The following is a 14,904-nucleotide window of genomic DNA, read 5'->3' on the forward strand; positions in this document are numbered from 1 at the left end:
GCTTGGACTCTTGTGTGCGTGTGTGCGTGGTGAGGGGTGAAAAAGGTGCCGAAGGGTCGCCACAGGCAAAACCCATAAGCCATGTTGTAAACTTGCTCTCTTTGAGCCCTGTCAAATAAAGAAGTTGGGTTGTCATAGCTGCTTTTTAGCTCTGACAACGGGTTAAGAAAACGGCCACCAGGCCTGTCAGCTGATGCCTCAGACCTGAGTTCTGGCTGCCCACAGGAGCCACCTACGCCACAGGCTCGAGCGCGACCCTTAAAAGGAAAAACACTCGGTGGGAGCGTGGGGGGTGGGGGTGGGCGGGTGTTTTGCGAGCGCTGTTGCTATGGCGACAGGTACCGGGAGAAAAGTGGCTGGCAGGAATTGGTACCAGCTCAGAAGACCCCGACACTGATGTTCTGCTTTCTGGGAAACCCCACCTCCCTGCGACCCTTTTTTTATTTGTCGAGAAACAGGTCATTTGGCTGCACAGCCCAAAGGCAGGGCCAAGGGGATGTCTCTATCCCCCAGAAAAGGCAACCGTATTTCCCAGCCATCCATGCGTCATTAGGTGCAGGACTCCAACTCCTAGCTTTTTCCGAGGAGGGCGCCAATAGGGAGGAAGGGGAAAAAGGAACTGACCTGATTGGCCAGGGACAAAAAAGACTAGGGCGGTTCACCCATCTAAGAAATGAAGTACAAGACTCCCTACAACTTCGCAGGCTTGTCGTCTCAGCTAATTTGCGTGCGGGAACGGTCCCCGGGTAGAAGCTCTCGCGACATCTTAACCGTCGGCCGGGCTTCCTTAGAAACCAATGAAAGCTTGCTGCAGCGCGGCTCCTCCCAGTCCTCCCACCCCTGCCAAGTTGTTAAACATTCGAAATCCCAGAATTTTGAGTTCAGGCCTGGAGTGCTCAGCGGCTTCTGTCCTAAGTGCACACAAACACCCATAGACCTGAATGGAGGCCTTTGGGGCTTTGGGAAGATCCTCCCTGCTGGTTGCCGTGTCTCATCTCCCTACCAGGTTGGCCTCCAACGTAGCCTGCAGAGAACTTTGTAAAATCTGACCACTTCACTCCCCTATTAAAAACCCTGCCGTATGTGCGCATGTCCTCTCTATAAAACTTAACTCCTAGATGGCATTCAATGCCTTCCACTTGTGTGGTTTCAGACCCGTGCCTCTTAAATATTCTGTTTTTGTAACTTGGAATGCCCCCCTTCCCAACGTGTTAACCTATCCAAACACCTCAAGTGTTACTTCCTCCCAGAAGCCTTCCCTAAACCTCCAGCCTTGTTAGAACCCCCTTCATCTGATGTGTTAAGCTCCCTTAACACATCGAGAGCTTCTTTAGGATAAAGAGACACTCAACAGCATTACCTACTGTGTGCTGGGTACTGGGCATAGAAAGATGAATAAGACAAAGTTTATGCCCTCAGTTTCTACGCAGAAGCTAGACATTGAACAAATATTTTCAAGTGTGGTAAAGACTATGCAGGAAGCAGGCATGCAGGAGAGACTCCCACATGGTTCAATGCCTCTCCAAAGAGGCAATTATGTTAAGACGTAAAGAATGACTTAGAACAAGCCGAGAAAGGAGGAGGTGGGAGATGAGATGGCGGATGGTGTGTTCTATGCACCAAGTCCTTGGGATTCAAGAACTCAAGTAAACTTCTAGTGAGGCTGAAGGCAAATAGTGAAATGCAGAATAGTGAAAAGTAAGATAAAGACTTCCAAATTCAACTTTCTACCTCCCAGTCCTAAAAGGGGCCTGGCACACAATAAGGCTCACTCAATACTTTGGTGAACGATGTCCTTGGGACATGATGTTCTCTTCACGAGAGTTTACAGTCCCACAAACTGCTACCTCTTTGTCCATCTGGCAAACTCCCACTCATCTTTGAAGGTCCTTTACATTTATCTCTTTGGTGAGGCCTGCACCCAATATCCACTCCCTTCCAGGGGGCTGTCAGAACACCTATTGTTTCCTTTTCATATGTATATAATATATATATATATATCATATACATATATATTTTTAAATCACCTTCTTTACTAGACTGTGAGATTCTCAAGAACAAGAACTAGCTCTGATTCCAGATAGATACTTGTACATGTTCCTCCTTTTGCAAGCATCTGTTCCAAAGTCCTCCCACAGTAGGAGGACCTTCCAGTAGGGACTTTCGCTGCTCCCAGCTGAGCCTCCTCACTGATTCTCTGAATTAGGGGAAGCACGCCTTGCCTTTCGCTAGAGTTCCTGCCATAATCTGGCCCTGCCTGCCTCTTCTCCAGCTCCCACACTACATTTCCATTAACTCACTTGGCTCCAGCCATACAAGCCTTCTTTCTTTTCCTCAAACATGCCAAGCTTAATCTCACCTTAAAGTCTCTGTAGTTCTGTCTAGAACATTCTTCATCTAGATTTTCAAATGGCTAACTTTTTCTCATCATTCAAGTTTCATCTCATATATTATATCCTAAGAGATGCCTTCCCTGCCCACATTAAAGAAGCTCCCAACCATAGCCACTCCTTGTTGCATCATCTGGCCCTATTTCCTTCTTACACCTGTCCTTACCTGAAATTATCTTATTTACTTGTTGACATTTTTTACACCTTGAGAAGTGCCATGGTAGCTAAGATTTTTGTCTCTTTTGTTCACTACTGCATCTCCAATATCTAGAATAGTGCCAGGTACATAGTAGGGTTCAATAAATATTTGGTGAGAGAATTAACACAATCAAAGTGGCTTTTGGGATCCTGAGGGTGAGTATCACATTCATTTACCCCCTTTTCCCAGCTCTGAGGAAGAGCAAAACTTTGACCAGATGTAATCCCAACATCCAAATTATGTTATGGGTTCTGCAGACTGAGGATCAGGCTTGAGTCCTGGCTCTGCTACCAATTTCCTCATGTAACCTCATTTCTGAGAGAGAATTTGGTGCAACAGGAAGAGCATGAGGTTTGGAATTGGCTACTTACCAACTATGTGACTTTGAGCAAATTACTTAAGTTTTTAGTTCCGTCATTTGTCAAAGGAAGGTAATATGATTGATCCCCACAGGGTTGTTGTAAAGAGACAACCAGGGATTGTAAGCACTTACTGAATGTAATTTCTCTTTCATCATTTCTGAATCTTCGTTGCCCCATTCATAAATTGGGAGAATTAGGCATCTTTTTCAAGAGAAGTGGGAAAATACAGATCTTTACATGAAATATCTCAATTTTTAAATGTTGGAAATTAAATTTTGTAAAAGACCTCTCGTGCTTCTTTTGAAGTTAACTTTTAAACCTGAGAGACAAACAAGATACTTCTGTGGACTGGATCTGGTCCGTGTGCTATAATTTTCCACCTAGGCTACTGGGTTGCTGGGGATGCTGTGACAGTACTTACTGTGTAACTTAGGCAAGTCAGTTAGCTTCAATTAGCTCATCTGTGAATTTCAATTAGCTCATCTGTGAAATGGACCCACCTTTGTGCGGATCGAGATCAGATGTGCAAAAGGCTTAGCATAACGATGGCGCATAAGAGGCACACCACGCAACAAACAGCAGCGGTTGCTTGGGTGGCTGTTGGTAAGTATGTATTCAAGGAGCAAGATATCCCAGAGACCAGGAGACCGTGAAGGCGACGCTGCGAAAGGAGAAAAGATGGGAGAAGAGGCAAAAAGAGGGAAGGGAAGAGGTGAGGAGGCAACAGGGTCCGCCCTCCAGGCGGGGCGCCAGCGAGAGGCCCAGGCAGGGGCGGGAGCGCACGTGGCCTATTTCGGGCGGAGCAGACGCGCTTGGCAGCAGCTGAGACCTCCGAGCCAGCCGCAGGAGATGAGCCTTTAAGGTAGGTCACTACCGGACTGTGAGGACCTTGAACACCGACTAGGGCAGCCCGGGGTCTTTGGGAGTCGGAGTTGAGCGGAAGGTACTGGGTGTGGGCTCCCACCCTCCCGGGGCAGTTTGGGCCGGACGCCTGGGTCCTCTGGCCCCTCCCCTAGGGGGCGGGGTTAGGTATTCCGACCAATGGCCAGTCGTCAGCGAGGCCCCGCCTACTCCCCGCCCCCGGAGTCGCGGCGTCGCAGAGTGCCCAACCGCCCGGCGCCCTGGCCTGGGGCAGCTCGAGCGCCCGAACCTGTGGCTGGTGAGTGCGCACCCCCTCAGGGTCTCCGTCCCGATCCTGCCTCCAGCCCGTGCCCTAGAGCTCCGGGCCGCGGACCCAGGCACCGGGGAGTGACTCAGCGCGGGGAGGGTGGTGACTCACTGGGGCTAGAGATTCGAAGTGTTCAGGGCCTTGAATGCCGGGATGAGTGGGGTGAACGAGAGTCTTCCGAGCTGGTCCCGGGATAGGAATGGGGCCTAGGGCCGGGCTGGGATAGAGGGAAGAAGGTCAGACACAAAGATCACAGGAGAAGCCACGGCTGCACCGCCTTGTGTGGGCCAGAGCCATGGTGGGGGGGCGGGTCCTGAGCTTCTGACTCAGCTCCCTGCCCCAGGACACCAAGATGCCCGGTGAACAGCAGACAGAGGAGGAGGAGGAGGAAGAGATGCAAGAAGAGATGGTGCTGCTGGTGAAGGGTGAGGAGGATGAGGGTGAAGAGAAGTATGAAGTGGTGAAACTCAAGATCCCCATGGACAACAAGGAGGTACGTGTTCCACACCCTGGGGTCCCTTCACCCCTAAACCTGGTGCAGGTCCAGCCTCCCTCACACAGAATCCAGGGATCCTGTCCCTACTTTCCCTGGACTCTCAGGGTTGGCCACCCATCCTTCTGTCCCACAGTCCATGCTGCCATCATACAGATGTCACGCCTACTGTGCCAGGCTCTGTGCTGGGTGCTGGAGAGTAAACGCTCTCCTCGGTTCCTCGAGGAGCTTGATGTCTAGCAGGGTTAGACTGACAAGGGTGTTGAAGGTTTAAAGAGAGGAGTTTTAAGGAGATCAAAATATGAGTTAGATTTACCCATTAGAGACCCTAACTGCCACTAGGTATAGTTCTACTTCCCAAAACCCTACAGGACTCCCACCCACAGCCAGAGCAGCCCTGAGTCCAGCTGGAAGACTCCTGGGCCAGATTTGTGGGCCCAGGCTCCCTCTGATTTCTTCCTGCACAGGCGCCAGTTCCCAGAAAAAGAAAGTTCTGCTGCCCCCTAGTGGGTGTGGTGGGCCCTAGGGGGAGGGGGCTGGCTGCTGTGGCCTCCTCTTCCAGTCAAAATAACTATTTAGGGAATTCCCAGGCGGTCCAGTGGTTAGGACTCTGCGCTTTCACTGCGGTGGCCCGTTTAGTTCTGTTTTCTCAGGCTTCCTTGGCCCATCCTCGTAGCTCAGCCTGCCTCTTCCGGCCCTGTGAATCCCCTGGTCTCCACCTTTGGCCTATAAGTTAAGAACTCAGACTCCAGAGTTTAGGGTGGACTTCCAACTCTTGTCACTCACCAGCTGTGTCACCTTAGGCAAGTTTAACCTCTTTGTGGCTCAGTTTCCTCACTGGTACAAGGGAAATCATAATAGCACCTACTTCTTGGGGTTGGGAGGATTAAATGAGTTAATACATGTAAAGAGTTAGAACTGTGTCTGGCACATAATAAACACTATGTAAGTATTTGCTGCTATTATTCATTTTTCTCCCTAAAGTTCAGGACCTTGGGCTAGGTCATCCTTCTGGAGATTTTTCTACTCATTTTTATCAAGGCCTTTCTGGGTTGAATCCTGAGGCTTGGGAGTGAACAGGGAAACCTAGAACATGGAGGCCTAGAGAATTGAGGGCAAATAACTCAAGGCAGTGGGGAAGGCTTCATGGAAATGACTTTGACGTGGGCCTTGAAAACTTAGTGGGAATTTGGCAAATGGAGGAGGAGGAAGGGCATTTCAGGATGAGGACACAGCAAAAGCAAATGCTCAGAGAAGATAAGGCCAGAGAAGTAGGCGGGGCCAGAGAGTAAAAGGTGTTGAAAGGCAGCTTAGGAGTTTGGACGTACTCTGTTAGGTTATGCGGTGCCATCAGAAGCCTCAAATCAGAGGAGAGACATGATCAGATTTTCTATTTAGAAGAATCGTGGGCTGCTGTGGGGAGACCAGGTCAGGTATGGCTGGTAGCCTGCTCTAAGGTAGTGGCAGCAGGGGAGAGAAGATGGAAATAAGGGGGTTTTGGGGAACATTGATTGGACTGGATGGAGCTAAGGATGGGAAGGGTGGGTGTAGGCATGGCTAGTCATGAAAAGGCTGTAGAGCTAGACTCTGAATGGTATCATGTAGCGGTTAAAAGCATTGGCTCAAATCCTAACCACTATTTACCAGTTTTGCCTCGACAGCCTTTTCATCTATAAAATGAGATAATGAAAGTAAGATCCTTGAAATCCAGTCGAAGTATCACGTGGGTGACTGGATTTGGAGGAGGGTGGAAATGAGAGTTACACACACACATCCCACAAGATAGCTCATCAACTTGCTGTGTGGTCTCCCTGAGTCTCGGTTTCTATGAAATAGTGGTCTCCAAAGCTCCTTCTAGTGTCAACATTCTGTGACTCTCAGCTCTCACCCAGTCCCATGGCCGGTCGCTGTCCAGAACAGGCCTTAATTATGCTGCACTCAGTAGCTGGAGTATTCTCTCACTGCCTATTAAAATCCAAACTATATTTAATGAATAGAAGGGTTTTGTCAGAGGGCTCTATGTACATCCAGTCCTGTCTCTCCCTGCTTAAAATTGAACCCTTGAGTGGTATTCTGTTTCTCTCAGCTCCTGTGCCTGGCATTCAAAGGTCTTCATCGTCTGACCTCATGGCTTCATCTCTAGTCACTCAGCACCCATCCCATGCCCCAGCTTCAAACACACCTGACCCTTCTTACCTCAAAGACTTTGCCCATGTGGTCTTTCAACCTGTAGAACCCTCTTCACCTTTCCCACCTGCTTTCCCTAGGAGTAGTGCATCTCCCAGATCAGGCTTCTTCATTTTTGACATGCGTACATATCACCTGGGGATCTTGTTAAACTGAAGAGTTTGATCCAGTAGGTATGGGGGGGACTTGAGATTCTGTATTTCTAACAAGTTTCCAGTGATGCTGACTCTGCTGGTCTGTGGACCACACTTGATTTAGCAATGAGCGAGAGGATAGGGATTGTATTTTATACTCTGTACTCAAAAGAAGGGAGAGGGCTTCCCTGGTGGCGCAGTGGTTGAGAGTCCACCTGCCAGTGCAGGGGACATGGGTTCGTGCCCCGGTCCGGGAAGATCCCACATGCCACGGAGCGGCTGGGCCCGTGAGCCATGGCCGCTGAGCCTGCGCATCTGGAGCCTGTGCTCCACAACGGGAGAGGCCACAACAGTGAGAGGCCCGCGTACCGCAAAAAAAAAAAAAAAAAAGAAGAAGGGAGATTCTGACAGCTAAAAAAGCCCAGGTGAGGGAGACAAACTGTGTAGGTAACCTTGAACTTGTCAGTGAGATAGAATTGCATCATTCTATGAGAGAAGAGGTGTTTTAGATAATGACAGACTTCCAGTGTAAACCCTGACCCTGCCGATGGATTAGCTGTAGGACCTTGGTAGTCACTTACTTCTGAGTCTTATATCCTTATTTTAAAATGGTGCTAATACAGCCTAACCCAAAGGGTTGTGAGAGTTTAAAATAAGAACATGGGTGGAAAGCACTTACCACACTTCCTGGCACACAGTGAGTGCTCAGTAAGTGGTAGTTATTGTTATTAATTAGAAAAGTAATGGCTGAGGAAAAAACTGGAATGTTTGCTCTGGTTTAAAACAAAAACAAAAACACCTTAAGCAGGAAGACAAAATCACTAACTTTATTTATTTATTTTTAAAATAAATTTATTTATTTATTTGGCTGCATTGGGTCTTTGTTGCTACACTCAGGCTTTCTTTAGTTGTGGTGAGCAGGGCTTCTCATTGCGGTGTCTTCCTTGTTGTGGAGCACGGGCTCTAGGCACGCGGGCTTCAATAGTTGTGGCTTCTGGGCTCTAGAGCGCTGGCTCAGTAGTTGTGGCGAACGGGCTTAGTTGCTCCATGGCATGTGGGATCTTCCCGGACCAGGGCTCAAACCTGTGTCCCCTGCATTGGCAGGCAGATTCTTAACCACTGCGCCACCAGGGAAGTTCCAAAATCACTAACTTTAAATACTTGGATTGTCATATTCTTATACTACATGTATCCCCCTAGTACCCTCATGTTATAGTGCAGATACCCTGTATTCTAATTTTTAAATCTAACAGCTGTAGAACTTAAAAGGCATGTAAGTCTGGTATTTGCCAGGCTTCAGTCACTTACCTGTTTGCTCATTTATTTAATGCTCTTCTTCAGATAGATTCACATTGTTTTGTTAAATAAATTTACCCTCATCTGAGCAATAATACTGATGAAATTGTGGGTTTCATGTGATCTGTTGTTTTTCTAATATCCATGAAAATAAATACATAATGATCATAGTAAGATAAGAGTTAGCCTACATAACACTTAGAATCCTCTTGCATTCTGTGATGTGCATACCTCAAGTCAGGAAATATTGATCTCACCTAGCCTACCTTGCCTTCCTTGGTTCACTGAGGCAGGGGAAGGGAGGGACTTGCCTGGGGTCTTAATGAGCTCGACTCAGCCCCTCTTATGAAGATTCTTCCTAGGGCACCCAAGGCCCCTCCTCCTGGAGCTGGAGATACCAAGGGTACTTGTGTGAAGAATTTCTTTTTCACAAGATAGTGAATCCAGCATAAGGAAGTCCTCAGGCTGGTCAAAGTCACCTTAAAGAAGGGTGCCAAAGAAAAACGGGCCAGAAAAATACAGATATAATGAGAAAAATTCTCTCCACGATGGCTGACGTGATGAAATAAACCCAATAGATGTCAAAACCGGGGCAAGACTGGAAAGCATGACCTTGAATTCAGACTGCCGAATTTGCTGTGGAGAGTTTCTCGATTTAAAGTATCAAGTTGTATTTTAACCTTGAATTCCTCTTAGAGAGTGCCAGGCACTTGGAGTCCAGCGGCTGTCACATCTTCATGCTGTGTGTGCAGGGAAGCAGTGTAGCCTACTGGTTAAGGGTGAGAACTCTAAGGTCAGTCCTGACTCCCACTGGCTATGTGAATTTAATCTCTCTGAGCTCAGTTTTCTCAAAAGATAATGCCTGACTCAAGGGGGAGTGACAGGAAGATTTAATACAATAATGTACATAACATAGCACTGTCAGATCTTTACACTGTAATGTTATCATTATTATCATTATCATGATAATAGTATTTAAGCCAGAGTTCCCTTGGCTGGTGACCAGTTTCCCAAACTGCCTTGTTTTCAAATTTCTGAGGTGGTTACCAAAAAGCTACTGTCTTTTTAACAAAGGATCTTGAAGGCCCTGAAGGTGCCCTCCTTACAACTTCAGAAAGAAGAGGCCTCGCCACTCCCTAGTTGTCATTTACCCTCTCTTAACCTGTTTCCTTATCTATAGAAGAAGAATAGTGATAATCACTTGGTGGAGATGGAATATGGGGAGAAAGAAGCTAACACTGTCTTATCCTTAATATGTGCCTGGTTTTTCATTTGGTCATGAATTAATATCCTATTTGCTTAGTCCATAGTAGAGATTTAACACCACTTTTGCTAGGATGAGCCTTCTCTTTTCTAAGAAGGAAGCAATGTTTCCCCAGTATTCCTCTTTACTGTTAGTACAAACTGTTTTCCCTTCATCTGCCTCTTATAAAGCATTTCTTTTTCTGATTTTATCTCCAGAGGCCCAGACCTCATGAAACTGGCTTATTTTTGAATTTTTTCCATTTCAGGCCTCAGAATAGTATTTGGGTTTCACCCTGGCTGCCTTTTTTGCAGCTTAAAAAATGATAGGTGCTTGCTCTTGAAAGTTTATTAGAGAGCCTGGACTTGATGGTGGCCTGGTTTCTAAGACACCGTGCTCTCCCGGGTCTCTTACCTCACTGGCTGCTTCTGCTCAGTCTCCTTTGCTGGCTGCTTTTTGTCTTGCCACCCCCACTTCTCTCTGCCTTTTCCTTGGGCGAACTCATCCAGTCTCAAGGCTTTAAAAACCACCTCCACGCTGATGCCTTCCCAATTAACATCTCCAGCCTGGGCCTCTCTCCTGAGCTCCAGATGTGTCAAGGAGAACTGCAGATAAGATCAGAAACGCATAGTAGGTACCAACTTGCGCCTCCCTTCACCCTCAGCTCTGTAGATGGCAATTCCGCCTTTGCAGTTGCTAAGCTCAAAATCCTTGGAGTCATTTTTACTCCTTTCTTTACACCTCATGTCTAGTCTACTATCAAATTTGCTGTCTCAAACTGCAGAATATGTCCAGAAGCAGACCACTTCTCACCACCTTCACTTCCCAACTTTGTCACTGGGTCTAAGCCACTGTCTTCTCTGGCTTGCAGTACCGTAGCCTCCTCACTGGGTTCCTGCCCCCTCCCCTCCTTTATTCTTTTTTTTTTTTTAATTAATTTTTTGGGGGGGGCTGTGTTGGTTCTTTGTTGCTGTGCATGGACTTTCTCTAGTTGCGGCGAGAGGGGCCTACTCTTTGTTGTGGTGCGTGGGCTTCTCTTGTTGTTGGAGCACAGGCTCCAGGCATGTGGGCTCAGTAGCTGTGGCTCACAGGCTTAATTGCTCTGCAGCATGTGGGATCTTCACGGACCAGGGCTTGAACCCTTGTCCCCTGCATTGGCAGGCGGATTCTTAACCACTGCACCACCAGGGAAGCCCCTGAAACCTTTTAAAATATGAGTCTAATCTGTTCCCCTCCTTGCTCAAAACCGTCTAACATCTCTGTTGAGTCCTCACCTCATTCACATGCAAGGCCCTATGCTAAGATATCCCCTTCAGGACCACTCCATGGATTACTCTTCCCCTCCTGCCGTCCGCCCTAAGCACTGTTTCTGGCCATTCCTAGAACAGGAAAACTCCTGTCTCAGGGCCTTGCTTTTCCCTCTGGAACCTGCTCTCTCACCTCCTTAGGTCTTCGCTCATGTGACATCAGCGAGGTTCCTCAACCCTATTTAAATTTGCAGCACCCCCTCCAATACCAGCACTCCTTATCCATTCTTCCTGAAACTAGGAATTAAAAAAAAAATTTAATGTTGAATCCCCAGTTCCTAGAACAGAGGCTGGCACATTGTACGCGTTCAATAAATACTGTATGAATTAATAAAGAATAGCTAGAATTACACTAGGCATTGTGCTATGTGCGTTTATGTTAATCTCATTTAAAGCGCACAACCGTCCTGAGAGGCGCACCCCGTGGCTTTTCCTACTGTACAAACGGGGGACGGAGAGGCTGCAGCCGGCAGAGCCCCAGGTCTCTGGCTCCCGAGCCTCTCGGTCAGGGCTGACCTGTCCCCTGTCCCCTCTCCCCGCAGGTCCCGAGCGAGGCGCCAGCGCCGTCGGCGGACCCGGCGCGCCCACACGCGTGCCGGGACTGCGGCCGCGCCTTTGCGCGCCGCTCCACATTGGCCAAGCACGTCCGCATACACACGGGCGAGCGGCCCTTTGCGTGCACCGAGTGCGGCCGGCGCTTCTCGCAGAAGTCAGCGCTGACCAAACACAGCCGCACGCATACGGGCGAGCGGCCTTACGAATGCCCAGAATGCGACAAGCGCTTCTCGGCCGCCTCGAACCTGCGGCAGCACCGGCGGCGCCACACGGGCGAGAAGCCGTACGCATGCGCACAATGCGGCCGCCGCTTCGCGCAGAGCTCCAACTACGCACAGCACCTGCGCGTGCACACGGGCGAGAAGCCGTACTCGTGCCCGGACTGCGGACGCGCCTTCGGCGGCAGTTCGTGTCTGGCGCGCCACCGACGCACGCACACGGGCGAGCGGCCGTACGCATGCGCCGACTGCGGCACGCGCTTCGCTCAGAGCTCGGCGCTGGCCAAGCACCGGCGCGTGCACACGGGCGAGAAGCCGCACCGCTGCGCCGTGTGCGGCCGCGGCTTCGGCCACCGCTCCAACCTGGCGGAGCATGCGCGCACGCACACAGGCGAGCGGCCCTACCCATGTGCCGAGTGCGGCCGGCGCTTCCGCCTCAGCTCACACTTCATCCGCCACCGTCGCGCGCACATGCGGCGCCGTCTCTACATCTGCGCGGGCTGCGGCCGGGACTTCAAGCTACCCGCCGGAGCCACTGCCACTGAGCGCTGCCCAGATTGTGAGGGCAGTTGAACCGCCATTCTTGTCTCCGCGGGGTGCGAGCTGGGGAGGGGCACGGTAGTATCCCGACCTGGGGCTGCGTTAACCTGGACAACTCCCCGCCCCGCCTCCTGCGTCTCAGATGGGGTGGGACGGCGGGCCTGGCTGCCCTGGAACTGGGAGACAGGGAGGATCCCCCACCGGGGGTCCCTGGAAACGCGCCCACCTCCCCTTCATTACATCCCCTCGGCCCGTGTTAGAGTGAATAAAGTATTATATCCTCACCCCACCCGTGCCTGTGAATGAGGTGGGTGGGGTGTGAATTAGGAGGAAAGTTGGGGGTCTCTCCAGGCTTAGGTGATTTAGGTGAATTGTCATGGAGTCAAGTGGGGCTATAAGCCCAAAAGTGTTCCAGGAACTGGTTTTGTGTGTGTGTGGAGTCATTCCACGCTTGGCCCTTGGTTATGTCTTCATGACCTCAGACCTAGAAGGGTCCATAAATTTAGCGCATTTGTGATCAACAGGCACTGCATTCTGCAGAGCTTTGAGTGAGCCGGCATGAACCTCATGGAACTTGGTCTAGTAAAGAGAAGCAATAGTGGAAACTTTAGCACGAGGTTAAAGGACTTCACTGCTACATTATTATTAGCTCATTTTCATCCTCAAAGCATCCCAAAGTGAGGTAACTCTTTTACCTCCATTTCTGCAGATGAGTAAATAGGTACCGACAGCCAGTGAATGGCACAGTGAGGATGAGTACACAGGCAAGTGCAGTCCCTTGTCATTGGAACTCTGTTGGGGGAGTTGCTGGATAGGAGAGGTCTTCAGTGCAGTCTTGGAGTTTAGAGAGGCTCTTCTCAGAGGTGGCATTTAAGCTGGTCTTAAGGTCAAGAGAGTTGGGGTTGGGGATGTATGGAGAGAACCCCTGAACCTGCATGCCAGACTTGTTAGAGCTTGCAGATGTCCTCTGGGGTGGAAGGCAGGGACAACAAGCAAGGACGTTGGCAGGAGACAGACCACTAAGGACCCTGGAAGCCAGGTTAAATGTTCCAAGGCCACAAAGAAGCCTTGAGGGATTAGAGGGGAGGGAGGCATATGGCATATTATTGAGCTAGAATTAATAGGAGTTAAAGTGGACGTGCGGAAAGGAGAGATGGGGCTGATTTCATTTCTTAGCTTGGGTGACCGCAGGCAGTGTCATTGAGATGGGGACACAGGATGAGGAGCAGGAGCAGGAGTTGAAGTGGCAGCAATTGTTACACCCCAACCTGGACACATTGAGTGTGAAGTAAATGTGGACGGGTCAGGGAGGCGATTGGAAGTAACACCTTGGGGATATCAGGTCTGGAGGGCATGGCACCACATCCAGAAGAGGGTAGTAGAGAACTTGAGTCTGTGACAGAACAGCCAGAGGTAGAAAAGCAGAAGTGTCTTGTCTGGGAAATCTAGAGGAAAGTGTTTTATGGAGGAAACAGCTCAGTCAGATGCCTCTGTGGTGTCCACTGTGTGTGAATTCGGGGAAAGTGATGAGAACGGTTTCAGTGGAGGGGTGGGGGTGAAAGCCAGCATTGAATGGGTTAGGGTAGAAATGAGACAATGAAGAAGCAGAGTGGATGGGTATAGATCCATTTCAAGAGGTTTGGCTGTGAAAAGCATGAGGGAAGTAGCTAGAGTTTTGTTGGTTTTGTCTTGTCAATACGAAAGAGAGTCAAGTATGCTTTTTTTTTTTTTTTTTGCGGTACGCGGGCCTCTCACTGTTGTGGCCTCTCCTGTTGTGGAGCACAGGCTCCGGACGCGCAGGCTCAGCGGCCATGGCTCACGGGCCCAGCCACTCTGCAGCATGTGGGACCCTCCCAGACCGGGGCACGAACCTGTGTCCCCTGCATCGTCAGGCGGACCCTCAACCACTGCACCACCAGGGAAACCCTCAAGTATGCTTTATGTGCTAATGGGATGGGCTAATGGAAAGGAAAAGACTTTGATTATATGGAGGAGAGAGGAGATAACTGATCAAGGAGACAGGATGAAACAACAGATCAATAAGCTAAGGCTCCTGCTATCACTGGTGGGCAGAGGAAAGGAGGGTTTGGGAAGTTAAAGCTAAAGCAGTTCCAATCTGATGGATTCTCTTTTACCTAGGAAGTAAGAGAGGTCACTGGTTAGGAGGAAGTGACCTCATTAATAAGAGTGAGGCCAGTAAAGGGAAATGCTTTATTTTACTGATGTGGAATCAGGTTTCACCCTGTGAAGGCAGCAGGCTGCTAGTTCCCTGGGTAGCTCTGAAAAGAAAGTGATGTGCCTGGGGTCACACAACGGGTGAATCATACATACCCAACACTATCTTTAGGTGTAGAAGTGGAACAAGCAAATTGGCCTTGGGAGAGAAGGAGGGGGCTAAGGGGTCCAAGCCCCAAAAGAGAGGAAGCCCTGTTCTGCTTCATATCAGACAGACCTGACCCTGATTTGTGCTGGGGGCCAAGGGAGAGGGGCAGAGAGCTCTCTCAGGGACAAGGCCCACGCCTGCCTTAGCTGTTGAAATTTCCTGCTCTGTGCCCCCGAAAGTTTTGAATTGAAAAAGCAAACAGATAATGACAACTGCAAACTTACACTGTCCTAAGCACTCTGCTTAGAATAACTTACTTAAACCTTACAACCCTCTTAGGTAGATAACATTATTTTCATTTCATTTAATGTATTTATTTATTTATTTTTGGCTGCGCGGCACGTGGGATCTTAGTTCCCCGACCAGGGATGGAACCCACGCCCCCTGCGGTGGAAGCGCAGTCTTAACCACTGGACCATCAGGGAAGTC

At 49.5% G+C, this 14,904-nt stretch overlaps 1 protein-coding gene across 2 annotated transcripts; it reads left to right on the forward strand.

Annotated features, from left to right (window-relative positions):
• Positions 1-3,683: 3,683 nt before the first annotated feature.
• On the forward strand, positions 3,684-12,381 carry ZNF771 (zinc finger protein 771). 2 transcript variants are annotated; one of them, XM_004268686.3, is made up of 3 exons: positions 3,684-3,813; positions 4,463-4,612; positions 11,322-12,381. In XM_004268686.3, exons 2-3 carry the CDS (start codon positions 4,472-4,474, stop codon positions 12,123-12,125), a joined length of 945 nt encoding a protein of 314 aa, XP_004268734.1. In that variant the 5' UTR covers positions 3,684-3,813; positions 4,463-4,471; the 3' UTR covers positions 12,126-12,381. The 2 variants fall into 2 exon arrangements, with proteins under 2 accessions (XP_004268734.1, XP_004268733.1); XM_004268685.3 differs by having other exon boundaries at positions 3,748-4,110.
• The last annotated feature ends 2,523 nt before the right edge of the window (positions 12,382-14,904 follow it).

This window comes from Orcinus orca, chromosome 16 (genome assembly GCF_937001465.1).
Source record: "Orcinus orca chromosome 16, mOrcOrc1.1, whole genome shotgun sequence".
NCBI lineage: Eukaryota > Metazoa > Chordata > Mammalia > Artiodactyla > Delphinidae > Orcinus > Orcinus orca.

Bases quoted from the DNA above. Each gene is read 5' to 3' on its own strand.
- ZNF771 (XM_004268686.3), top strand. From the start codon at position 4,472: ATGCCCGGTGAACAGCAGACAGAGGAGGAGGAGGAGGAAGAGATGCAA. The intron at 4,613-11,321 runs GTACGTGTTCCA...CTCTCCCCGCAG, and splicing joins TCCCCATGGACAACAAGGAG to GTCCCGAGCGAGGCGCCAGC.